General features: G+C 40.1%; 1 protein-coding gene across 1 annotated transcript; it reads left to right on the top strand.

The window, feature by feature from the left end:
- On the top strand, positions 1-27,268 carry MEIOB (meiosis specific with OB-fold). The gene is made up of 13 exons (XM_035131666.2): positions 1-69; positions 5,683-5,740; positions 6,768-6,899; positions 7,363-7,435; positions 8,755-8,950; positions 13,705-13,805; positions 15,525-15,577; positions 15,688-15,783; positions 17,319-17,420; positions 18,165-18,318; positions 25,832-26,021; positions 26,517-26,603; positions 27,128-27,268. Exons 1-13 carry the CDS (start codon positions 1-3, stop codon positions 27,266-27,268), a joined length of 1,452 nt encoding a protein of 483 aa, XP_034987557.2.
- The last annotated feature ends 563 nt before the right edge of the window (positions 27,269-27,831 follow it).

Genomic DNA, 27,831 nt, shown 5'->3' with positions numbered 1-27,831 from the left:
ATGGCCTACTCGGTTTCAACACAAAATTTTGTAGCCATTTCAGATGTGCATCCAAATCTTGCTCGTCCTGTAGGTCTTGGTGACATAAGTCTTTTTTGTTCTCCAGTGAAACAGTATATCACTATATTATATTACTGCAAAATTATGTAATTGGTTTGTCTTTATATACTCACAGCATTGGCATAATTATTAGGCACAAAGTATGTTAGCTTCTCTTTGTGTACCCTCAGAAAGTGAAAACTGATACTTCTGTTGACCACAGAGTGTGGATGCCACAACTATTGATGTTGACTGGACAGTTCATTGACTGAAGTATCAGAGACTTCTTTGTATTTTCTTTAAATAGATGTTGTGTTGATAATTTCTACAGAGTCTGCATTATAGTATCACAATACATTGGAAATGTATTCTTTTGGACTATGGACACCAGATTGGAAGCTGTGAGCGTTACTCACATGGGTAGTCCCATTCATGCACAGCTTCCCTTGACTAACCCTTGAGCATTTGGGGGGGAAATTTCCATCTCTGTCTGTTGTTTCTTAACTATTAAATGCATGTCAGTGTTCCAGAGAGAGCAAGGATTTGCAAGGATACTCCGTGTAGTCTGTACATAACAAACACACATTGCACCTTTCAATCATATCTTCTCAGAGTTGAGCCCCAAGGCATTTTGCCCCTATAACTTCCGCATTATGACTTCCTAGAACTCATTATGATCATTGACAGGTGAACCTGCTCCTAATCTGGATTCCATATTAAAAATGAAGGTTGAATATCCAAACTCCCTGTTACATCCAAAGATCTTCAGCCTGGTTCTATACTGCAACCATTAAAGCAGCTAAAGCTATGCTGCTTTCTCCTATTTGTGATTAATAAGCTGTAGTATTTCTTGTGCTGTGTGTGTACACTCACATGATGAAAGCTGTTACAGTACAAGAGTTGCCAATGGCCTTGCGTTCCACATCAATTCAAGTCCACACCCTCCTGCAAAGCCCCTTGGCATGGCACAGCTGCATCATGCAGGAGTTGCTGAGCACTGGTACATTCGTACCAACATCTCTAGCTGCCCAATTCACATGGCAGGATCAACTCACAGGACCAGATCAAAGGGATAAGGCAGGAATGGGGAACCTGTAGCCCTTCAGAAGTTGTTGGACTCCAGTTCCCATCAGCCCCAGACAGTGCAGGTAATGAACAGTGATGTTAGGAGCCATAGTATAACAATATTTGGAGTGCCACATGTTTCCCATTCCTGGGATAAGGTGCTATCTGCACCTGGTACAGTAATGACAATGGCACTGGATCCCATACTTCAATGTTAATGCATTGTGGAGGTTTAGCATGGGCTGTTGACAGGGGCGAACGAAGCATGAACGGTACCTGGGGTGGGGCAAACCGACCATACAGTGCATGCACGTTGCTGCTATGTACAGAGCATGGGTGCACTGTCTATACAGTGGCGGGATCGCTTGCTCGTGGCTGCAGACGCCGCCCGTACAGGCGGTTTGCTGACGCCGCTGCAAACATCTGCACGGCTCTACTCACTCCCTCTGCAGATCGCTCTCTCCGCCCACCCCACTCTGCCCAAGACAGCAGTGGTGATTCTGAGGCAGCAGCGGTTAGAGCAAGAGCAGACGCGGGCGGGGATGGTGTGCCTCGGGGAGGTGGTGGCCTTTGCCGCTGCTGCTGCTCCTCCTGCCGCCCCTCCGTCCTTCGTGTAGGGGTGAAGAGGCGGCAGCAGAGGGTGTGGCCACGAGCGGAGGATTCTTTGCACGCGGCTGCAGCAGCGCAATGGCACCCCCATGGGGTGCCCTCTTGTCACCCTGCCAGAGATGGTGCCGGGGGCGGTGCCCGCCCTCCGCCCCCCTACCTACGCCACCGGCTGTTGAAACACAAATTATAAGAACCAGGACTTAGAAAAACTTTAAAAATTGTTGCATACAGAATATGGGTGGCAACTATGTACAACACATTGAAAATGTATATATAGCTTTATTGTTTTATATTTATACTCTTCTCTCATTCATTTTTGATGTAGTAAAAAGAAGTGTTATTTTGCAGGTGGCTGTACTTGTGCAAGTCCTAAACCTCAGAATAAGACATTTAGTCTGCAGTTGTAAACATGCTAATCTGGGAGAAGTAACCCTCACTAAACTAAATGAGGCTTACTTCTGAGATGACATATTTAGGATTGTCCTGTTAGTCTCATTACATTCAATGTGGATTACTCTCTCAAGGAAATGTGCGTAGAATTGCAGCCTAAGGATTGTTAAGTATTTTAGGGACCAACAACAGAGAAATTTGGGGCTGAAACTCAGATGACTTAAAGTCCTGACAGGGGCAAGAGAAATATATTTGTATCTCCCAGTACTGTTCATCCTAACACAAATGACACACATACTATACCATAATTGTGAAACTCTGTTGATTTTAACATAAAATAAGAGTAGTAATTTCCTTCTATCAAAAGTTAAATAATGTATTACAAGGCCATAGATTTCTTCAAGGGATGTTTCTTTGGCACTGAATTGAAAGCACATGAAAGATTCTCTTGTGGGGTGGATGTATTTGGCCAAAAGATTTTATTTAGTGTACAGCATTGAGAGTATCGACATATGGACCAAGCAAGAATTTAATTGTAGTTTTACTTGATTAACAAATACTGCTTTCAATCTGAAAAAGAAATGTGGTTTATTTAATGTCAGACATTAAGTAATTCATATTGAGGGAAGCTAGTAGTAGATAGTGTGTGACTTTATGCATGTGTATCAGGAAGTTTTTAACATTTGATGTTTTATTATGTTTTTATATTTTTCTGAAAGCCACTCAGAGTAACTGGGGAAACCCAGCCAGATGGGTGGGGTATAAATAATAAAATTATTGTCATTATTATTATTATTTATAAAAGAACTAGCTCCAATAAAATCAATTCTACAACATTATTTCAGAAAATGTTATATATAACTGAAGCACTATATCACTGTTTTAAGTTATGTGAATGCCAAAGGTCAAAATGAAGTAAGAGGAAGAAATAGAGTAAAAATAACAAGTTTGGAAAGTGTCAGCACAAAATACTGGCAAATGAACACAGAAGTTTATTTTCTTCTTTTGATTAGTTAAATGGTATGACTAAAATATCTCAAAATTAAGGACATCTACAAGAGGTTTAGGAATATTTCTCAAGCTTTTAATTTGGAATTATGGAATTTCACTTTGTTAAAAGAGTGAAATAATGTTGTAAATATAAATTTTAAGACGACTTTGAAATAAATACTATTGTAAGCAGAGTCTTAGAACAAATTTGGGATTCCAAGAACCAGCTCTCTATTATCAGCAGAATTATACACAAGATATTCTGCCATTTAATTAAATTACTGTGAGTTAGGAAATGAAACATTTTGAATGTGAATTAATAGAATGCACTTAAGAAAGCTTTCAAAGACCCGAGGGAATTATATTTCATTGCAAACATACCCTGAGTGAACTTATCCAGACAAATGCTGGAATAGTTTTCTTGCCCCATCTAGTGACTGAAAGGCACATAGAAATCTGCAAGCCTATTTTTCAACAGGTGTTTTGTTCATTCTGTTTCCCTGAAACCAAATTCGAGAATGTAATGTGGTGGCAGTGGTGATTTGGGGGAGGGGGTTAAGCTAAGAGACCTAATGCGTGGAGTCCTTTTTGGAACTCTTTCCTCATAGATGACATGGAGGCCCAGCCCAACATTAAACAGAATAAGGCAGCTGTCTCAGGCATGTGATTCTGAATGTCATGAAAGGGCAGCAAATTGATATTTTAAAATGTATTATATTATTTATTTATTTATTTATTTATTATCTATTTATTATCTATTTATTACTCCCAGAGACAGGTACTTCTGGGATTTTCTCACTCAGATATCAAAATAACTTGATCACCTTTGGGTACTGTGCATTTTGTTTTGGAACTTTTCCTGTTCTATCTCAAGCAGCAAGTGTCTTGGGCAAGCCCTAATGACATGACATGGTTGCTGCATCTGCAGGCATTTACAAATGTGTGTTTTGCTGTTGGACAAGAAAATAGAATATACATAAAAATAATCACCCAGCATTCTGAAATGGAAGCGGGTGGGTTCTTCCTCTTTGTTTGGGATACTTATCTATGAAATAAGAAAATATTTCTTATATAAATACCTGCTTCTCATTTATAATATAAGGAGTACCAGTATATACTTCAGTTTTGAATATGCAAAAAAAGAGATTTATGAGACCTTGCACATTCATGGTTTGACTCCAAGAGTCCTGGGAGGAAAGGCCTCCTCCCATTTTAAAACTCATGGATGAGATGGCAAGTCATCTTCATCCTTTGGCACATTAGTTTTCCATCAAATTTTCATCACACTTCTCACCATGGGATTTCAATTTCATTTAATAAACAGACAATTCTGAATTTTGAAATAGGGATATGACCTCTTATCGTAGATCTTTGGGGTTTTTAAAACTAGGCCAGACAGTTCACTAAAGATCACAGTGTTATTGTTTCAACACTACTGATACAAATCTGCAAAAAAATCTTTTTTTGGTGGTTGTTGTTGCCTTTAAGCATAGGTATTTCCTCTAAAAGTCTAAATAAATGCATATTTTAAGGGCTTAATGCACAACTTAATGCACAAATTCATTTACTGCTTCCCTGCGCACCTACTTTTTAAAAAAGCATAGCAGATTCTGAGAAAGGGAAAATTCATGTGGAGAAGTGGTAGAAAGGGAAAGTTTATGGGACCCCTACCTTCCTTCTGTGTCACTGTTCACAACTGTCATCCTGGGGAGTTGATTTAGCTTAGTAAAAATGACTGTTGGGGTGTTGCATACATTTGTCTGTAACATGCAGCTACCCACCCTGCTGAAATCCTTGAGAGTTCATGATGGTATAGTAAAAAATAAGAGTTTCTTTAATGGTGAAGAAAAATAGAAATGCTCCTTTTATGCCACTGTGAAGGCATGGGAAATCACATGGCCTCCATCTGTCATGGATGCTTTAGTTGAGATTCCTGCATTGCAGGGGGTTGCACTAGATGACCCTTGGGGCCGCTTCCAACTCTATACAGTGGTACCTCAGGTTCAGAACTTAATTCGTTCCGGAGGTCCGTTCTTAAGCTGAAACTGTTCTTAACCTGAGGTACCACTTTAGCTAATGGGGCCTCCCGCTGCTGCCGCTGCCACGCAATTTCTGTTCTCACCCTTAAGCAAAGTTCTTAACCCAAGGTACTATTTCTGGGTTAGCAGAGTCTGTAACCTGAAGCGTCTGTAACCCGAGGTACCGCTGTAATTCTATGATTTAGATGACTCAGGAACTTGTACCCTAACTGTTTTGACTTTGACATGCCCTTAGCCTATTCTGCAGGGTGCATAAGCTGCTCACTGCCGGTGCAAGTGACAAAAAAGTATATGTTTTCAGGTAAACATTTTCCTTACAGAGACAGACAGATGTGGGGTCTTTATATTATTTCCCAGTCTTCATCTTTAATATATTGAGAAAACCACTTATGTTGTTAATTTATTGATGCTTCTGTAGAATAAGTGCATTAAAATAGAAACAGTTATATATGCTTTTTTTATTACTGAAGGACAAGAGAGTCTGTGAAATCAAATACATCCTGTACATCTGTATTTGATGTATATATTCTGTAATCTCTTTTTTTCCCAGAGTATAATTGGTATGGTGATTGGGAAAACAGATGCCAAAGGCTTTCCAGACAGAAAAAGTAAAGTTCTTTTAAGTCACAAATTCTCTTTTTTTCTGGCTCTATCTTCGATCAATGGTTTTTCTAACCAAAAAGCATGTGGGGATATTTTATGCAAAAGCTATGTTGAAATTAAAGTGTAGAATAACAAAGCTCTAAGAGAGAGTAACAACATGTTAATTGAAACAAGCATCTCATCAACTTTATCCCTTGCTGAAACCTGACTTAACATTTTTAAGGGCACCTGCATCTGCTAGGGTTAGTTAACATACCACTGAATCTCCCACTATTTTGTAAGCATCTGATGATATCTGATGATAATGGAATATTTCATTCCATGCAAAGTTTTTACCAAAACACTGAGGCACTTGCACTGCTGGTCTCTGCCTAAACTGCAATTGAACCAGCCATGGCACCATTTTTCTCCCATTCATGAAAATATAATGATTTAATTAAAAAAAGAGTGACCTCTAGTGGTAGTTAATGAGATTGTTCTACTTTGCTTTATACTAGTTGTGGGGAACTTTTGGCCCAACAGATGTTGCTAAACTACTGTACAACTCATTCCCAGTCACTGACCATGTTTGCTGGGGTAGATGAGAGTTGTAGTTCAGCAACATCTATACAGTATGGCCAAAAGCTCTCCACAGCTGCTTTATACCTGTTTCTCATTAAGTGTTCCTTTGTCCAAATCCAGCTTGTCAACCTTTTACAGCCACTCCTCTTCCTCTCTTATCATCATTTCTTTGTTCCTGCTGCTGTTGTTGGCACCCCAGCACTGACCTCTATATTTCTTTATCATATGCCATATGCACATCATAAAGGAACATGGTGGCTGATACTATGGTGATGACAGCCTCCACAACCAATAGGTGTCTGAGACAGATGACAGTTCCAAAGTCAATTTGATTGAGGTGGGCTGTTTTCTGCCATGACTTAACACTGAGGAGAATGTAACAATAAGTACACATAATATTTTCATGTGTCTTACATGGAATTAAAACTTTTAACTGGATTCTAAAACTGTCTCTGTCTCTTGTCGCTGCAGATATTGGATCAGAAAGGTACACTTTTGGCTTCACTGTCCGCGATTCACCATCTTACTTCATAAATGTACATTCTTGGGGAAGAGAGGACTATATTAAATCACTTTCAGAAAGCTTTAGAGTTGGTGACTGTGGTGAGCTGGAGTTTATTCTGAACATATTTCAATTTCAGTATGTTTCCCTCCTCTTTAAATCAATATAATGTGTTGTGGTCCTAGTGTGTTATCCTTCAAAGAGTTGTGGACTATTTAATTGGAACCAAATTTTTAGTTAGATTGAGTGAGAGGGGGGGGAAGTAAACTAAAAAAACCCAACAAGATTCAATCTAATAAAGCTGTCATCAAGAGACATGGACTGAAAAAGTAATCTCCCAGATTCCCTCTCAGATGCTAAGTTTTTACTGTTTCAGTCTTCTAAAAATGGTCCATAAATTTAATCATAATAATAATCCAGCCAGATTTAAGCAGTTAAGGCTGAAATTGTATGCAGGTACCCAGGAGTAAGGCTGACTGAAAACCATTAGAACTGGATTGCCAGTGTCTTGCTGAATGAACTTGTAAGCAGACATTTAAACCCATACTGTTTTCCCTTTTATAGTCATAATTGAAAATCCTTTAGTTCAGACAAAAGAGGCTGAAAAGGAAGAAAAATTCAACGCTACAACTCCTAGGTAACTGTAAAGTCAGAATCTTATATCCGAAATAAAACTAAAACATGTTTACAAGTGGCATATTCTGATTGTTGATACCAGATGACACAGATGTTACTCTTGAAAAAATTATATAGCTGTCTGGCAAGTGTCAGTGTCCTCCACTAGTGCTACAAAATGACCTGACAGCCAAGCAACACCAAACAGTTATCAATTAGACTTTGTGTCTGGATTTTCACTTTTTGAAATATGGCAACTCTAACATCTCTTAACTCTGAAACTATTGTAATACCTTGGCACTGCATCATAGAAATGAATCTTAAACTCAGGGCTCAACTTGTACCTTTTGCCCTGTGCTTTCTAGGAACAGGTCCACAATTTAAAGTGCTGTATCTGAGCCCCCATCCCCATCCCCGTCCCTGTCCCCGTCCCCTTTCCTTTTGGGGGGGGTCTTGGCACTTTCCCTGAGAAAACCTGCTCCTTAATGCTTAATCAAAACAAATGTCAGTTTGGGTCTCCATAGATTGCCATTTGATCTGATTCAGCAGTAAAGAGTGGGGTTTCACAGGGAAAGTGCAGGGCAAAAAAAGCATGCAGACACAGAGCTTTAAAGCATGGACACAGCACAAATGGAAGTCTGGAAGAGCCCTCAATCGACATATAGTGGCTCCATTCAATATATATTGGGTAGAAAACTTCAAAACCCCTGCATTTTTCAGTGCCTCACAAACTGATTTATTGATACATCAACCTGGGGCTCATAGTTAATACCCCAAAATCCAACTGTCTGAATCACTTCGAACTGGTGCCAAAGTTTGGCAGTGGCTTTGCAGCAGTTGTCCTCACACCAACCCTGTGAGACTGAGAGATAATGAGTGGCCTAAGGTTGGCCTTTGTATAGGGACTCTATCAATTACATCACACTGGTTCTCTACTTGCTGAATTGCAGCTTTTTCAAGTCTTGTTTTGAGCAACCTTAGGTGTTAACGGCTCTTAAAGTACCTTCAGTTACTCACAACAAATAGCTGAATTACAATGTCAAAAGTATTTTCTTATTGCAACACTAAAATATGCAGAACTATCTGCTTCCAGAGCTTAGAGTAGGTCAATCATCCATTCCCCCCCCCCTGAAGCAGTGCCACTGTCAACTCTGCCAGCCAATGACTTGACTTCTGTTTGTACAAAGAAACCACTATTCTCTGGTATCAATTGTAATGTGCTTTTCATAACACCAGTATAACATCAGTATTACAATAACCCATAACAATTCAGAGTTCATAATATAGGAAAAAGCCTTTAGTAGTGATGAGTAATGTATTGTTTCTGTTGTGATATGTCAGCTGCTACAAACTGCTCCTCAGTGAGAATCATTCCGTGGTTAAAATCTGCCCCCACTATGAAGTTGACACCAAACTACTGTCCCTGTTGAATCTACCTGTGAAGGAACCTCAAGATTTTTACACTCTGGCGGACATTGCAGCCAATGGACAGAGTCTGGAAGGAAGAATAATTAATATTCTTGCAGCAGTCAAGTCGGTAAGTCAGAAAAAACTGTAACATATTGGAGAGCTTCTACTGTAGCCTGATGGTCAAATTAATTTATGTATAGTTAAGGATTTATTGGACCATCTCTGATTGGAGTTGTCTCCTTTTGTCTTGGTCAGCAGCCAGTTGGCTTGATTTAATGCTAAGGAAGGTTTGCAAGTAATATTAATGAAAAATTTCATAAACAGCACATTTCACAAAGCCCTTATGTACCTAGGCTGGCACCCTGTAACGGCACAATATAAGGAAGTTTATTTAAAGTGTTTTGACATTCACACACAGATTAGTTTTTAACTATAAGATTAAGCATGAATGCTAAATTGGTTTATTGATTTAGCACATGTTTCACTGACCCTTCATCTTTGTCCTCTTAAGAACGTAAGAAGAGCCCTGCTGAATCAGCGCACAGGCCAATCTAGTCCAGCTTCCTGTTCTCATAGTAGCCAACCAAATACTTAAGGCATGGGTAGGCAAACTAAGGCCCGGGGGCTGGATCCAGCCCAATCGCCTTCTAAATCTGGCCCACGGATGGTCCGGGAATCAGTGTGTTTTTACATGAGTAGGATGTGTCCTTTTGTTTAAAATGCATCTCTGTGTTATTTGTGGGGCATAGGAATTCGTTCCTTTTTTCTTCTTCTTCAAAATATAGTATGGCACACCACAAGGTCTGAGGGACAGTAGATCAGCCCCCTGCTGAATAGGTTTGCTGACCCCTGACTTAAGGGAAGCCCACAAGCATGACATCAGTGCAACAGCACTTTTGCCACTGATATTCAGGACAGATCGTGAAGCTGAGGCTCCAATACTTTGGCCACCTCATGAGAAGAGAAGAATCCTTGGAAAAGACCCTGATGGGAAAGATTGAGGGCACTAGGAGAAGGGGACGACAGAGGACGAGATGGTTGGACAGTGTTCTCGAAGCTACGAACATAAGTTTGACCAAACTGCGGGAGGCAGTGGAAGACAGGAGTGCCTGGCGTGCTCTGGTCCATGGGGTCACAAAGAGTCGGACACGACTAAACGACTAAACAACAACATTCAGGAATATGCTGCCTCCAACAGTGGCAGTTAAACATTGCTGTCATATAGCATTAAGAACATGGAACACTTTGTTTTCTTTCTTACATACTCCATTCAACAAGGGCACAATCCATTAAGAAGTTCTCTTGCACAGGCCCCATTGCAATTAGCAGGACCTATACAATACCGTGCTAAATGCCATGGTGATTGCTGTGTGCAAATGCCATCCAAATCTATCAAACTGTTCTACTTACTTAGTATCACAAATCACACTTGTCTATACAAGTTTCTTGCATCTTCAGTTTTTTTTTTAAAAAAAAGCTGAGTCTACTAGTGATGAGAAATCATAGCTGCCAAGTTTTCCCTTTTCTCGCGAGGAAGCCTATTCAGCACAAGGGAAAATCCCTTTTAAAAAGGGATAACTTGGCAGCTATGATGAGAAATACCTCTCTTGGCCCAAAAACTTGAACATTAATTGCTACTCCAATACACAATACTGGACTATATGGTCCACAGGTCTCACCTGGGTTAGTATAAGGCAGCTTCACATGTTTACCAGAATGAGGGGTATCTGCAAGTCTCCAGCATTATGTTCGCCACCAGTTAGTCTCCTGCAAATATCTTTTTTTTCCCCCAGCTGTTTTTCAAGAATTCAGTTGGGCTTACTTTTTATTTTGGAGACCCAGTTGGAAGAGGGCAGGTGATAAGGAATGAATAACATTTATAGGGAATAATCAGCAAGCAAAGGGAGGCTTAAGTACCCCCTCTTATCTACTGTTATCTCCCCTATAAGTGCCTCAGACATTTGCATAAGAGGAAAACATTAGGTTTGGTAACCTATATTTCTCCTTAAAGTGTGCAGTTCTGCCCTTAGAAAGTTACTACAGTAAATGCTTTTCTACTCTACTGCAAGAGTACTCATGTAATGTAAAAATGCAATAAACTGGAGCAGAGCTGCTTCCTCTCCTTCAGCAATGCCCTACCATTTTGCAAGTCCTTCGTTGGATTCATTTTTCTGTGAAGAATGAGGTGCACATGCACACCAAGAGACTTTAATTGCAGCCAGCCCTGCTGAAGTGGTTGTAGTGTGGACCAGTGGTGGAAGCTACCCATTGTGACTGTTGGGGCAGAAGCCAGGGAAGCTAAGAGTAGGCAAAACCAGGGCCAGTGGCAGGCAAACCCAACACATTCTAGTTTTGTCCCCACCCTCCTCCTTACAAGAGCAATGCAGTAATGATACTCCTTTGGAGAATTGAAGATAAGAAGAGTTTGGATTTGATATCCCGCTTTATCACTACCCGAAGGAGTCTCAAAGCGGCTAACAATCTCCTTTCCCCCTCCTCCCCCACAACAGACACCCTGTGAGGTGGGTGGGGCTGAGAGACTTCAAAGAAGTGTGACTAGCCCAAGGTCACCCAGCAGCTGCATGTGGAGCAGGGGTGTCAAACTCAAATTCATCGGGGGCCGCATCAGCAGTTTGGTCACCCTCAAAGGGCCGGTTGTATCTGTAGGACTATGTGTCCACTCTTTATTATCATAAATTATTGTCACTGCATTCAATTATTACTGTTTTTTGTAATAATGTAAGTAATAACTAGCTCTGAAAGCAGAAACATAGTCAGAATAATGGCAAGTAGATATTCAAATGTACGATTATTGTACAATTTATTGAAAAATGATTTTTGGTAACTGCACTGGGTGGTGGAGGCTCGCTAGGGTTTCATGCAGGACCTTTGCAGAGCTACTAGTACCTGGAGATGCTGGGGTCCTTCTGCATGCAGGACAGATGTTCTGCCAGTGAGCCACCACCCTTCACCAAAGGGACTGGCTAAGGTTGACTCACTGGAGCTGCTCTCCTGGTTCCAGGGTTTAAGGGCCAGAAGTATAAAGCAGCATCCTATGTTTCTGAGGAGAGGGAGGGGAGGGGAGGGGAGGGGAGGGGAGGAAGGAAGGAAGGAAGGAAGGAAGGAAGGAAGGAAGGAAGGAAGGAAAGAGGGAGAGGGAGGGAGAGAGGAAGAAAGGAAAGAGGGGAGAGAAAGAAGTGTAGGAAATAAGGAAGGGAATAAAGAAGAAAAGAAAAAGAAAGAGGGAGAGAAGACGGAAAGGGAGAAAGAAGGAAGGAAGTAGAGGGAAAGAAAGAATAAGAATGAGGGAGAGGAAGAAAGATCGGAAGGAAGGAAGGAACGAAGGAAGGAAGGAAGGAAGGAAGAAAAGAGGGAGCAGGAGGGAGAGAGGAAGGAAAGAGGTGAGAGAAAGAAGAGTAGGAAAGAAGGAATAAAGAAGGAAAGAAAAAGAAAGAGGGAGAGAAGACAGAGATAAAGAAGGAAGGAAGGAGAGGGAAAGAAAGAATAAGAACGAGAGAGAGGAAGAAAGAAAGAAAGGGAGGGGGGGTCGCTGCCTTGATTCAGCGCCAGAAAAGAGCGCGAAGGGACCCAGGGGCAAAAAGCATTTCCCGTGCCGCGTGAGGCAGCGGGTGTCCGTTTTAGGAGAAGTGCGTAAAGCCTCAGAGTTGCACGTTCGTGAGGCTGAGCCGCTGCTGAGCTCACGTTCATGAGGCTGAGCCGCGGCAGGAGGAGGAGGAGGTGAGGCAAGAGGAGGCGGAGGCGGAGGCTTGCCGGGTCGGTGCCCGGCAGCGCCGTGCGGAGAGTCCCGAGCCTCTGGGACGCAGCAGTGCTCTGTAGCACTTTGAATCCTCCTCCTCCTCCACACGGCGCTGCTGGGTGCTTTGTCTGTGCTTCAGCAGCAGCCGTTTCCAGGCGCCGAGCCATGGCAGGAGGAGGAGGATTCAAAGTGCTACAGAGCACTGCTGCGTCGCAGAGGCTCGGGACTCTCCATGCGGCGCAGCGCTGCTCTGGCCGCCTTTCTACCCCCCCCCCCCGGCCCCAGCTGTTTGTCTGTGCTTTGTCGGCGTGGCGCTTCAGCAGCAAGGTCCCGCTGCTGGGTCCCGCTGGCTGGGGCGCTCGGCGGGCCACATGATGAGGTCTGGCGGGCCGGATTTGGCCCCCGGGCCTTGTGTTTGACACCCGTGATGTGGAGGAGCAGAGACACGAACCCGGCTTCCCAGATTACGAGTCTACTGCTCTTAACCACTACACCACACTGGCTCACCAAGATATGGTGGATACTGTTGTACCTTTAAGAAATATGGTTTATCAACAGCAAGGTCATTTCAAGAGGGGGCTGTTCCCCATAGCAGTTTAGCACTGGAGGCAAAAGTATTTCTCCTAGCCAACCTGCCCGAAATGCATCTCAGTCTTTTTTCTCCCTTCCTCTTCCCAGCACACCTTGCTAAAAACACTCTTTTCCTGTCACCCCACACCTAGCTACCCTGGCAATCTGTCTGCTCAGGCCAAAGTTTCCTCTTAGAATGGACCACCAACATCTTTGTCATGTTAATGTCTCTATCCCAGGTGAGGCACTGGCTTGGAAGTAAGCTTAGTCTTTACTTTTCCACTGGCCTCCAGTTCTTCCCTTCAATACTGCAAAACCCAAAATTCTACCATTTATTAATTTCTAGGGTTTGGGGCACCCCCCCCCCCAATCTATAACACCACAAAGGGAGTCAGGTGGCAGCTGGCTGAGGGCAGAGTGAGGCAGTCTAATAGAGCAGACTTCACTCGTGTGGATAGCAGAGACATAAATATGGGGATACACTATTGCTTTTGACAAGGTTGGTGTGTGCGCAAGTTGAAGATTGCAAATCATTTGTTGTTCACTTTACAAAGGTTGGAGAACCAAAGTACTTCACCACTTCAGACAGACGAAAGGGTCACAGATGTGAAGTAAGGCTGTATGATGAAACTGAGTCTTCCTTTGCGATGATATGGTAAGGTGTATTCTAACATCCAACTATACCAATTAATACAAAAATAAGAGGCTACACTGAACATAAGTACATATTGCTATCATTAATTGAAGCTTCTTATTAATTGTGTGGTGTCTCTGATGATACAGTGGCATTCATTTAATGGCAGCAATATTCATTAACTTCTATAACATACAAGGCTGTCCAATAGAATGGTCTTGAATATATTACCCATTTCTATGAGTTATTGACAATTTCTCCCCTAAGGAGAGGCAGAGTGAAACAAAGCTGCAAATCAATTACAAAAGGTCATGTGGAGATGAGGAAATAAAAGAAGCCATTTAGTCAGTCAGACCATTGATGATCATTCCTGTTCAAAGCAACATATTTTCAAGTAGCAACTATAGATTAACCTTTGCGTAAATGCTTATTATCAAGACTTTTATACATTAAAAATGCTTCAAAAATTTCTTAGAGAACATGTAGCAAATACTGTATTGAGATGTAAGAGGAGCCCTGGTTAAGATTTCTCTTTCAAGAGAAAACTAAATAAACACCACTGCTCTTTTAGAAAAAAAACAGATTACCTAGACAGGAAGGGAAGAATCTGGATAGAAAAAGAGCTTTTAATTTTTCCGTCCTTCTTTTGTCTGAGCCAAGTGATATTTCATGTTCTGAAGCCAAAAGGCACAATTTAGTAGTTGTGATGTGCAAGTACTGTACTGCTGCTGTTCCAATATGATAAAGCTCAATGAGCATAGAAGGTGCTCTCATCTTTATCAGCTAGTGAACATTCTGTGAACATATATTTTCATAAAGGAGAATGGAAAGCTTCTGCATGTGTGGGGATTTGAATTTGAATTTTAAAACAAGCTTTATTCTGGTTGCGCACACTCAGCACATAAATATAGGTTAACATTTCAAGAACTGAAATGTAAGTTAAGAATGTAAATTGGTTAGGTGCAGAGCAACTGCTGCTATGCATGAGACATCCTGCTGCTTGCAAGACTGACATTTGAATCCTCAAGTATTATAATTTTGCTCAGTTTCCCTTAGTCACGCAGCAACTTGGTCACAGCCATGATGCTTTTTGTATAGTTTTGACCTGTGCTCTCATGCTTATACAGTCTGGGTGCAGCATATGCCTCATAAACAAGGGATTCCCTGCTCCAGGTGTCGACCTCTTATAAATAGGACCTCCGCACTTGCTCTGCAGTTCACTTCCTGAGTGTTTGTGACTGCTTGTTTTCAGAGGCAGAGTAAGATGTATCTGTTTAGCAATTTGCTCAGCACCTACCGTATTCTGCCTTAAACCAAAGGAAAAGCAGTGCCCAATCTGGTGATTACAGAATGAACAATGCAAGTAGGGGACTGCAACCTAAGATGGGGAAAAGGTGGTGGTAAGGGAACACTGAGCTACTGTAAATGAATTCATATCTCCAGGGCCTGATGAGCTACTGCAATGTGCTCTACATGGGGCTACCTTTGAAGGTGACTCAGAAACTACAACTAATACAGAATGCAGCTAGGACTTGGACCAATGGATCCAAGTTACAAGAAAGGAGATCCTGATTAAATTCAGGAAGAATTCTATGACCTTTGTTACTTTTTATATTGTATCATTTCAATATGTGGAAGCTGCCCTGATACAAGGGTGTCAATATATTCTATCAACACAAATAGAAAATATTAACGTTTTAAACAAACTTTTGTATTAATTGAATGCTATTATTTTTCTAGCTGGGACAATGAATCTATCCAGCTTGCACAGAGCTGGATGCCACGAGAAACAGGTACCGGTACTTCTCAGTTCTTTATATATAGTATTTTTGCTGAGGTTATCACTAGTGTAAAGCTTTGCCTGTAATAACAAAATAATAATAAATGATATTTTTCTTCCCAGTAATATTTGCATCAGATGTAAGAATAAATTTTGACAAATTTAGAAATTGCATGGTTGCAACTGTACTCTCAAAATCCATCATTACTACTAATCCCGGTAAGACACAATTCTAAAACCTTGTTAAATTGTGATAGAATGCCTTATATTATCCTAATGCTTTTATTGAAAATTTATCTACTGTATTTATTTATTATACTGTATTTATATTTCATCTTTCTCCCAAGTTGGTATTCAGGGCAGCTTAGCACATTAAAATATGATGGCTTAGGACTTTAAACGCAGTTCTACTTGATTAAAACCTACAGAATAATTCCCTGCCCATTTGCAACATCGAGTTTCTTTATGGCAATAGTTTAATACCACTTGTTTTACTAACAGTGCCCAGCTCTATATCTATCAGTACTTTTTTTCTTCTTCTTTGTACATTTCAAAAGTTCCATCTGAACTTCTGTTTCCTCCTAAACCCTCACCTGTGTTCAGTCTATGGTCCTTATCTATTGACAATGGTACAATCCATCCTGTTGAACATATTTATTCCCCATATTTAGTCCATCCTATGTCATTACCACCCTCACACTACTCAGCCAAATGGAGATTTGCTCCTTCATTCATTCACTCACTCTTGGAGCTACCTCCTAAAAAAAAGAGGTGCCACTTTCCCCTTTTCCTTCAAAACCCATCTTTTATATAAAGCTTTTGGTAGAAAATGCCCTGCTGTAAACTAAGTACTTAATAGAAACATTTTCTGTTCCTGTTTACCCCTGCCTCCATTTCCCTCTTCTCCCAGTTGTCTCTCCCTGTGATGTATTATTGCAAGTATTCTGAGTAGTACACTGTCCTCTTGTCCTCTGTAAGGCGCCATACACATTGATGATGCTCTCTCTATATATAAATAAATATTTGTATACAAAATATGTGCCTTCATTACATATCTTTAGGTCCCAGGCAAAAACATTCCTCTTCTCCCAGGCCTTTGCCTCATTAAACATTCTATGGCCTTTTAAACTAGGACAGGGTATTACTCCTTTGTTATTATGTATATTTGTGTTTTTATACTGTAAACTGCACTGTGATCCTCAAATGAAGGGCAGTATACTTAACTTGCTTACTTAATAAATAAATTTCAGTCCCACGTGTCCTTATTAAAAAGGATATAATATATTATGACTGGAAAAGACCTCTGCCTATAACAATGGAGGGCTACTTCCAGAAAGATTAGACAATTCTAGGATAGATGGTATCTTAATGTATGATTTTAAGGCACATGAGGCCACCACCTTGCTGAAGCTAAGCAGGTCTGTGTCTGACCTTGGAGTCCATGACAGAAGAAAGGTGGAATATATGTGTAAGAAAATACATAAATGGATCAACCACCTGCTTTACTATACGGTGGTGTTAAAGGTTTCATCTCTATCAACACAATCCTATATGTGTTAATTCAGAAGTAAATCCTGTTGACATCAATGGACCCAACGCCTTGTGTGTAAAGAATTACAGCAATGTCTTTTCTGTAGCAGACATCAATCTAATACATGGAGCTAACAATTTAGCTAAAAAATCTCCCACAAACTATTTTGGCATTATGCAAGCTTACCTTTACTAATACTGCTTTAAAAAATATTTTTTCCAAGATACACCAGAAGCAATTATTCTACACAATTTTATAAAAGAAAGTACAGAAATGTTAGATTTGGATGATGAAATGGGAGAGCATTTCAGAGATTCCATAAATGGTGAGTGTTTACCAAGTAGTCCTTTAATCTGATAGAAATATATATATAAATATATAAAAAAATTGTCCAGTAGCACCTTAGAGATCAACTAAGTTTGTTCTTGGTATGAGCTTTTGTGTGCATGCACACTTCTTCAGATACCTTTTGTGAGGTTGATGGACTTCCATTTCATGCGGCTCAATGTGGTGCCTTCCATGGTTCTAGATTCAGGTATCTGAATAATATGATAGGCTGCTATATATTGCTTAAGGCCTCAATTCTGGATTTACCCTTCTAAATTCAAAAAGTTCTCAGAACGCAGGATAACTTTTTTGTTTATTGGTTGTTGTTTTTAAGGACAGCATGTATTCAGAGTTATTGCCACATTCTTCAGAGGCAAATGTATGTTAAAAGTTATCATGTATAATCCATTTGATGCTGCGTGCCATTCTGAGAACTATTAACTGGGAAGTATGCTATAAACAGGGAAGTGTTCAACTATCATGGCTCAGAGAATAAAGAGTGGACTTCAGTCTGGGAAATCATAAAAATTATAGTTTAACTGTTCTGGTTATAATACAAATGAATAGCAGTCTTTTCGGTCCAGTGGCATAATATTATGATTTTAAATGCTTTTTTCTTATGGTAAACTATATTTTATTGAAGTCCAAAGTCCACTAGTCAGTGGGAAGTTTTTTTCTGTCTTTAAACTTCAGATCAAGTCCCTTTTTAAAAAAACAATCTTCTTTTTCCTGTTCTCTTTAGTACAGGCAATAGTTGATGTTTATACAGTGGAGCAATTAAAGATTAAAGCTTTGCAAAATGAGGGAAAATCAGAACCTTTCTATGGCATTATTTTTGCCTACATTTCTACACTGAATATTGATGATGAGACAACTAAAATAATACGAAACAGATGGTAAGCACCTCATTAAGTGTCCTGGACATTTATCCTGCTCCTCACTCCCATTCCAAATCAGCTTGAAAAACTTCTGCCTCTCTATTCCGCAAATCACTTTTTCCTCCTAACTCAGCATCAAAGCCTTTTCTGAAGTACTCTAACCTTATCTAACTTGCATGTCCAAAGATTCTTTGCTCTTCATTCATCCTTCTTTATTGCCTTTGAGCCAAGATAGCATGTCTATTCTATATTATACATTCTATTATTGTACACTCATAATTAAACAAAAAACATATAATTTAATTATTATACTTCCTCATGCCAGAGTAGGGTTCTGGGTGGTTTTAGATAGTGTAAAAACCAGTTACACAAGCATTAAGATACAAATGATTATAATACCCAATAAAACAATCTTATTCCATTATAAAATAAAATATGTCATTGTTTTATTGGGAATCTTAATTATTGATTATTTATTATTGATATTAAAATTTAAACATCCATATTTAAAATAAACCCATTAAACCAATGTATCTATTAAAACAGGAGTCTAGAAATCAAGGGAGAGCATATAAAAAAATGATGGAATGTCAAAAATATGGGTCACCTCAAGCATTTGTCGCCATCGTTTCCTCCCATGGCAGTTAGATTGCTAGTCAGTGGTGTATTTCAATCGAATTACCAAGAGCTCAGTTGGTACAGCAAACCCTTAATCTCAGGGTCATGGGTTTGAGCCCCATGTTGGGTAAAAGATTCCTGCACTTATAGTGTTGGACTAGATAATCCTTGTAATGTACACCCTTCCAGCTCTACAGTTCTATGATTACCTCAAATTGCAATGGTCAGAGACACCAGGAGAACACCAATTTGAGGAACACATTGGATTCAAGACAATGGATGTGATCCTGATAAGCCGAGGAGCACACAGCTAGTAGTTGGTGGCACAGGACAGGTTGTTGCAGTGTTCTAACAATAACAACAACAATTGCAGAGGACTTTTGTTATTGGACATTACAGAATATATAAAGGGGGAAAACTAGTTGAAGCAAAAGTGATTTGATTCATTTGCATCTTGTAGAGAAAATTGGTAAAGCAAAGCATAGAATCATAGAATCATAGAGTTGGAAGAGACCACAAGGGCCATCCAGTCCAACCCCTTGCCAAGCAGGAAACACCATCAAAGCATTATTGACATATGCCTGTCAAGCCTCTGCTTAAAGACCTCCAAAGAAGGAGACTCCACCACACTCCTTGATAGAAAATTCCACTGCCAAACAGCTCTTACTGTCAGGAAGTTCTTCCTAATGTTTAGGTGGAATCTTCTTTCTTGTAGTTTGAATCCATTGCTCCGTGTCCGCTTCTCTGGAGCAGCAGAAAACAATCTTTCTCCCTCCTCTATATGAGATCCTTTTATATATTTGAACATAGCTATCATATCACCCCTTAACCTTCTCTTCTCCAGGCTAACCATACCCAGCTCCCTAAGCCGTTCCTCATAAGGCATCGTTTCCAGGCCTTTGACCATTTTGTTGCCTTCCTCTGGACACGTTCCAGCTTGTCAGTATCCTTCTTGAACTGTGGTGCCCAGAACTGGACACAGTACTCCGGGTGAGGTCTGCTGACCAGAGCATAATACAGTGGTACTATTACTTCCCTTGATCTAGAATGCTATACTCCTATTGATGCAGCCCAGAATTGCAGTGGCTTTTTTAGCTGCTGCATCACACTGTTGACTCATGTCAAGTTTGTGGTCTACCAAGACTCCTAGATCCTTTTCACATGTACTGCTCTCAAGCCAGGTGTCACCCATTCTGTATTTGTGCCTTTCATTTTTTTTGCCCAAGTGTAGTACTTTACATTTCTCCCTGTTAAAATTCATCTTGTTTGCTTTGGCCCAGTTGTCTAATCTGTTAAGGTCATTTTGAAGTGTGATCCTGTCCTCTGGGGTATTAGCCACCCCTCCCAATTTGGTGTTGTCTGCAAACTTGCTCAGGATGCCCTCAAGCCCATCATCCAAGTCATTGATAAAGATGTTGAATAAGACTGGGCCCAAGACAGAACCCTGTGGCAGCCCACTAGTCACTACTCTCCAGGATGTGTTAGGGTTAAAAGCAAAATCAGCAGAAACTGGTTGAGGAACTTACACATAGAGACCAAGGCTTAAACAAATGCTTGGTTTAATGGAGAAAGGAAAAATTACAAAAGTAAATTAAATTAGGCTTACACAAAATACCCACACAACCAAACCACCCACCAAGAGCACACTGGGAAAACGCCCAGCACAGAGGCAACACACAACACCCCTGATATACCCTGCATCATCAGCTTCACAGCAACACCTGTAGAGCTGCTCCACAGCTGCAGAGCCCCAGTCATTAAATCTTTCCTGACTCTTAAAGGTACAGTGAAACAATAATGACACTTTTACACAATCATTCAACATATCCCCTGCAGTTCATTATTGTGAAACAGAGACAAACTTTGTACATGTCTTTCATGCGCAGCTTTTGGAAGTGCTTTAGTAAAGATGTCTGCAACTTGTTTGTCACCTGGAACATATTCAAAAACAATTGTTTTGTCAGCAATCAAATTCTTTACAAATTGTAAACGTAATCTCAACACTCTAGTGCGCTGTGTGTTGGTTTCTGAGCACAGGATAGCAAGTCCACTCTGGGAATCGAGATAAACTTTTACTGGGAGTGATACTGGCATCTTTAAGTCTTCAAATATTTGTAAATACCACTCTATATCACGGATGGCCTGAGTACAGGCATATAACTCACTTTCAGTTGAAGAAAGACAATTAATCCTTTGATTCTGTGCTTTCCATTCAAAAGGACACCCATTATAAAAATAAACCATACCAGATGTACCTTTGTAATTATTTTGCTCTACAGCATGAGATGCATCACAATATATTTCAAAACCTTTGTCAATAGATGGTGTAAATTCCAATCTGTAACGTTTTGTGTGTTTGAGGTACATCACCACTCTCTTAAGAGCTTTGAAGCATTGGGTAGTGGGTTTTTCTACAAATTTTGCCAGAAAATGAAAAGCATGTTACATCTGGCCTTGAAACTCTTTGAATAAAATTGAGCTTGCCTATGGCAGAGCGATACAAAGTTTTGTCAGAGAACGTGTTATTGCCATCTGTAAAAGTAAAACCACATACCATAGGAGTTTCTTTCCCATTTGCATTCTTTAAACATAACATTTCAACAAGATCATCTATTTTTGCAGTTTGATGAATCAGATAAGAACCATTTTTGCCTTCTTCAATTTGCATGGATATATAGTTTTTAGCTTTGCCTAATTCTACCACATCAAATTTTTCTTGTAACAGTGACACTATCTGTGTATATTCATGTTTAGTTTTTGTAGAAATTAATATATCATCTACAAACACACATAATTTGGTCACAGAATTTCCATTTTCTTTTGTAAATACACAGTTATCTGCCTTGCCTTGTGTAAAGCCAAAATTCAGCAATTCCTTCACTAAAGTCTGATGCCAGTTTTTACCACTCTGATGCAAACCATAAAGAGATTTATTTAGTTTGCACACTACTCCTTTAGTGGCGATTACGCCATCAGGGACACGCATAAAAATTTGTTCTTCTAAATCTGCAAACAAATAGGCAGTTTTTATATCTACATGATAGACAGAATGTCCACGCTGGGATGCATCTTTTAACAAAAGCTTAACAGATTCATATTTTACGCTCGGTGAGTAACACAAATCATAGTCTTCACCTGGGATTTGCTGGAAACCTCTGGCTACTAACCTAGCCTTGTACCTTACAACTTCGTTTTTATCATTCATTTTCACTTTATAAACCCATTTTGAATCAATAACTCTCATGTCTGGGGTTTGTGGTACAAGAGACCAAGTGTTATGCTCTTTTAAAGAAGCTATTTCAGCATCCATAGCTTTGTACCAATTTACAGCTTCATGCAAAGGTAATTTTTGAACATCGTTGTAGCATTTTGGCTCAAAAACTACTTTATTGGCATACACAGTGTATAACTGCTCTTTTGAAAACCGTCTTGGTTCCTGTCTCTTTCTGTCTGAACGTCTTAGTCCTGAAGAAGAGCTAGGCCCTTCAGAATCAGTAGAACTATTTGGACTTCTAGCTTCAGACTGTAAATTGCTATCATCAGACTGATGAGACTCTTGTGGGCTTTTCTTACTTTCAGAAAACTCAGAAGAACTTAACCTTTCTTTAGGTGTCTGTGTCTTTAAATTTTCAAACAAATCACCAGACACAACAGGCTTTTCGTCTTCAGATTCACTAGTATCCCCTGCTCCAGCTTCTCCCTCTTCTACTTCTACTTCCTCCTCATCAGCATTATCTAAACCATCACTATCTTGAAAAATAGCAACTCTATTCCAATTTACAGTTTCAATCATGCTTCTGGTAATATGAAATTTGCCAGTTGCTGGTACATAAACTCTGTACGCCCCCTGCTGGTAGCCCATAAACTTTCCTTGAACACTACGCTCATCCAACTTGTGTCTAGCAGGGTAGTGAATAATAACGTCTGAACCCCAAATTCGTAGGTATTTCAAATTAGGGCGTTTTTTAAACAACATTTCATAGGGTGTAACATTTAAACTAGAATGATAGGATCTGTTTTTAACAAAAAGATAGGCATGAAGAGATTCCGCCCAATATTCTTTCCCCAAATTAGCATCATGCAAGTAAGTTTTAACACCTGCCTGCAAATCACGTTGCACTACTTCTACAATCCCATTCTGCCAAGGACTTCTAGGGCAGGACAACTCGTGAACAGTCCCCTGCGCTTCCAGGAAATGTGAAAATTCCTCAGAAACAAATTCTCCCCCCCTGTCAGAAAACAAATGCTTTATAGGTTTGTTAAAGTGGGTTTTTACCCAGTTGCAAAAAATCTTGTACTTCTCAAGTGCTTGTGACTTTTCAGCAATGGTGTAAACAAAACAATATCTGCTGTACTGATCAATAAGAGTAAGCCAATATTTTGAATTTCCTAAGGAAGGAGGGAGTGGCCCTACTAAATCACAATGCACGCGTTCAAATGGCTCTGTTACTTTCCTGCCTGAGCATTTACCCTTTCTTGCAACCTTAATCTTATTCTTACAGCAAGATACACATTGCATATAGTATTTACATGGCTTTAAGTTTAGTCCATCAACAATCTTCTCTGTCTTTATCACATCTGTGAAATTTAAATGTCCCAAAAGTCTATGCGCCTCATGAATACATCCGGAGTGAGGCTTTACATTTCTCAGCCCCTGACTTTTTCTCAACCCTTGACTTGGCTGGGTTACTCTACAGTTCACAGGTGGCTGTGAATGCTTTTTAAAATATAGTCTATATAAACCTTCAGACTCTCTGGCATACAATACACGTTTTCCCCCTTTGTAGAACTCACATAGTGATTTTGTGAAGCACACAGTTACTCCTTGGCGTGCAAAGCAACTTACTGATAATAAATTGTCCACTGATGGGCAGTAAGTGCAATTTGCTATTGTGATGTTTAAGGAGTCAAGTTTCACAGTACCTCTGCCAAGCGACTGTAGAACGTCGGAGTTGGCCAGATGAATGGTGCCAATTTCCTCTTCGAAAGAAACAAACAGACTTCAGTCGTTACAAAGATGAATTGACGCCCCGGAATCTACTACAAACGATTTCCACGTGTCATCTTTAATTACTTTACGACCTAATTCACGAACATGGAATGCTCGCGGCTCACGTCCATCTTTACGATGTGCTGCCGACTGCTGGGTTGCTGTCTGTGATTTACGAAATGGAACGGACCCTGAAGCATTTTGCTTTTTAAATCTGCAGTCCCTCGCAAGGTGCCCCTGCTTTTTACAAAACCAGCAATGCATGGAAGTTTTGAAAGCAGATGAATCACCACAGACTTGCATACAGCGTTCCTCATTATTTTTAGAAATAGGAGTGCTAATCCCACAAGCCTCCCTTCTGTCCAGCTCGCCCATCAAACTTGCTGTTACCCGTTCCACAGTTAATTGTGCTGGAGGTACAGCAGATATCTGGCTAGCTATGGCAGACGCTGACTCCTTTCTAACGTGCACTGCCGTAAGACTGTCCCACATTTCTTTGGCAGTCTTCTTATTTCTTATATACACAACTTGCTGATCACTAACAGACAAGTTAATTAATGCCCTTGCTTTAGCATCACCTTTCGACCAGGCTTCGGTCACAGGAGCAGCAGGAGGGTCCTCGGTCACGTACTTCCACACATCACAGGAAGTCAGAAGTGCTTCCATGCGAAAGGACCATAGACTGTAGTTCTCGGCCGTTAGTTGCGGGAATGTTAAAGCCTTCTCAGCCTCAGCAACACGGTCTGCCATGCTGGAACTTTTCAACCACCAGCCCACAAAACCGTTGCAGCAAAAAGAAGGAAAAAACCTTTCTAAACCTTTCTCCAAAAACTAACATGTGCAGTTCCACGCTCAACCACTGGGCCCATAACCAAGATGTTAGGGTTAAAAGCAAAATCAGCAGAAACTGGTTGAGGAACTTACACATAGAGACCAAGGCTTAAACAAATGCTTGGTTTAATGGAGAAAGGAAAAATTACAAAAGTAAATTAAATTAGGCTTACACAAAATACCCACACAACCAAACCACCCACCAAGAGCACACTGGGAAAACGCCCAGCACAGAGGCAACACACAACACCCCTGATATACCCTGCATCATCAGCTTCACAGCAACACCTGTAGAGCTGCTCCACAGCTGCAGAGCCCCAGTCATTAAATCTTTCCTGACTCTTAAAGGTACAGTGAAACAATAATGACACTTTTACACAATCATTCAACAGGATGAGGAGGAGCCATTGATGAGCACCCTTTGGGTTCGGTCAGTCAGCCAGTTACAAATCCACTGAATGGTAGTATTGTTTAGCCCACATTTTACCAGCTTCTTTACAAGAATATCATGGGGCACCTTGTCAAAGGCTTTGCTTGAAATCAAGATAGGCTACATCCACAGCGTTCCCTTCATCTACCAGGCTTGTAATTCTGTCAAAAAATGAGATCAGATTTGTCTGACATGACTTATTTTTCAGAAACCCATGCTGACTTTTAGCTGTATAAAGATGGAATGTAATATCTTTGTGAAATGCAACTTGTTCCTAGATAATTGGACAGGTAGTAGTTAAAAACAATTGGTTGGAGATAGAAAAGCCTATTAGTTTTTATGAAGGTAAGAAGGAAATTCCCAAGCGCATTCCCAAGGACTATGTTTGGAAAGACCAAAATTGTTAAACAAAATTATAGACCACTTAATAGTATAAAGCCACTGAAGTGGTGTACATGGTAAAAACACACAAAAAACACAGAAACACATGCTCTAAGGGGAATAAAATCAGTTCAGCGAACTCTAAAACAATAAACTCATCCACACACACTTTAAAAACAATGACACAATTTCATCAGATATAATTAATAGGTATGTTAGATGCGTAATAACTAAACACACATTAATTCATTTAAAATCTTGCCCTCTTTTCTTTTCTGCAGTAGCAAGTGCCACTATGTGGTCAATGAAAGAACAAACTCATGCTCCTTCTGTAGCAGCTTTGTCTCCTCCTCAGATGCCACACTACTATTTGCCAGCTTTGATGTACTAGTTGATCTGACAGACCACACAGGCACTCTCCATTCTTGCAATCTCTCAGACACAGTGGCTGAAGAAGCTTTAGGCTGCACGGTAAGAATGTATTAGAAATAGATCTCTTCTACTCAGGTTTATGGTTCAGGTTGTGTTTAGCACCTACCGTGTTTCTCCCAAAATAAGACACCATCTTATATTTATTTTTCCTCAAAAAAACACACAAGGTGGCTTATTTTCAGGGGATGTCTTATTTTTTTATTAAATATGGTACAGTTTAACCTACACTATGGCTTATTTTCGGGGTGTGGCTTATTTTCAGGGTATGGCTTATTTTCAGAGAAACACGGTATTGAGAGCCTGAGGTTTAATGCATTGCACCAGTACTGCATCTGATTAAATAGACTCTACCCCCCAAAAAGCTATGCTGCAATAAATTTACTGATCTTTCAAGGTCCTTCAAGGCTTGGTTGGTTTTGCTGTGAACCTATCGTATGTATGCACTTCTGAAAACACTCATCTTCCTTTTGACTCATGCTTCACTTCATGCTTATGTGCATTTCATACCAATTCAAGTTGTGGTCACTCCATTAGGTCCAGGAGTTCCAGACTCTGACAGAGGCTCAAAAAACAGCCCTAAAATGGCACCTTCTTCTAGAACGAAGCAAAATTTATTTTAAAGTAAGTACAGTATAGAAATAAGGAACTACACACCTGAATGAGCACCATTCTCCATGACAACCCTCATCCTATTAACATCTTCTGAGGAATCCATTATCAAAGTTTCTTTTAGTGAATCAAGAACTGAGATTTGAAAAAGGAAGGAATTTTCTATGATTGCCAATAGATCAGTTTATCCAGCAAGTTCTGAAGGAGGCAACACCAACCAACTTTTTTGGGGGGGGGGCAGGTGGGGGAATTGTCAGCTTGTACATTTTCTGGTAGATAACATTCCTGCATATAACTGCTCATTCAAGCAGATGAAATTGAAAGTAGCTGGTGTGTGTGCATGTGCAAAGATTTTCTGTGAGAAAACAAGGTCAGAAGGACTAATAGCCCTCTCCTGCCCATCTTACCCTTCTAACTGCCACTGCACAACATAGTATGTAGTTCTAACTTTATATAAAGTTGCATTATCTTCTTGCAAACTTTATTTTTTGGATAAGCAATTTAAAAAATAAAATAAATCTAATTTACTTCTATAGGTTATTCTTTCGGCCAGTTCACGAACCGGACTGAGAGTTAGCTTGCTTTCTTGTAAGCTAGCAGATCCTGTGGAGGCCAGTCGAAACCTGCCTGGAAAAGACCTACCTTTCCCAGCTTCAGAACAGCTGGAAGGAGTCTAAGTTGTTGTAATTGTAATAAGGTGAATTTACATCTTGGGTGTGTGTGTGTTGCATTCTCGTTGCAAAGATGCTAGAAAGTGTGCTTTATCATTCATGTTTAAAAACTGTGTATTATCATTTAAGGAAGAGTTTACCTTAGTCCATCCTTCACCAAATTGGTGTCCAGCTCCCATCAGTTGGAACTGATGAGATCTAGTCCAAAACATGGTGGATTTATAAGGCTGGCAAAGGCAACCTCAGTCTGACTCAAGAGACCTCGGTATACTTTCTACATTACTTTTAAAACAAAGTTTTCATTCCATGTATAACATATTTGAGGAAAAATATACTTATGAAATTAATTTTTTTCTGCAAGCCTATTTCTTTTAATTTTATATTATATGAAAAGCAGGAACTGTGTTCTGTGGGATTTCAGACAAAATACTGTAGATTAAGTACACTGAACACTGTAAATGCCAAGTTTTTTTATTTCACAGTCACATGATAGAGTGTATCTGAAATTTATTGATGCAAGTAGATAGAAGTTTTGTTTTATTTACACCTTAGTATACAATTGTATCAGA

The sequence above is a fragment of the Zootoca vivipara genome, chromosome 14 (genome assembly GCF_963506605.1).
Source record: "Zootoca vivipara chromosome 14, rZooViv1.1, whole genome shotgun sequence".
In the NCBI taxonomy this organism is placed as follows: domain Eukaryota; kingdom Metazoa; phylum Chordata; class Lepidosauria; order Squamata; family Lacertidae; genus Zootoca; species Zootoca vivipara.
This window is presented reverse-complemented; position numbering and strand designations above follow the sequence as displayed.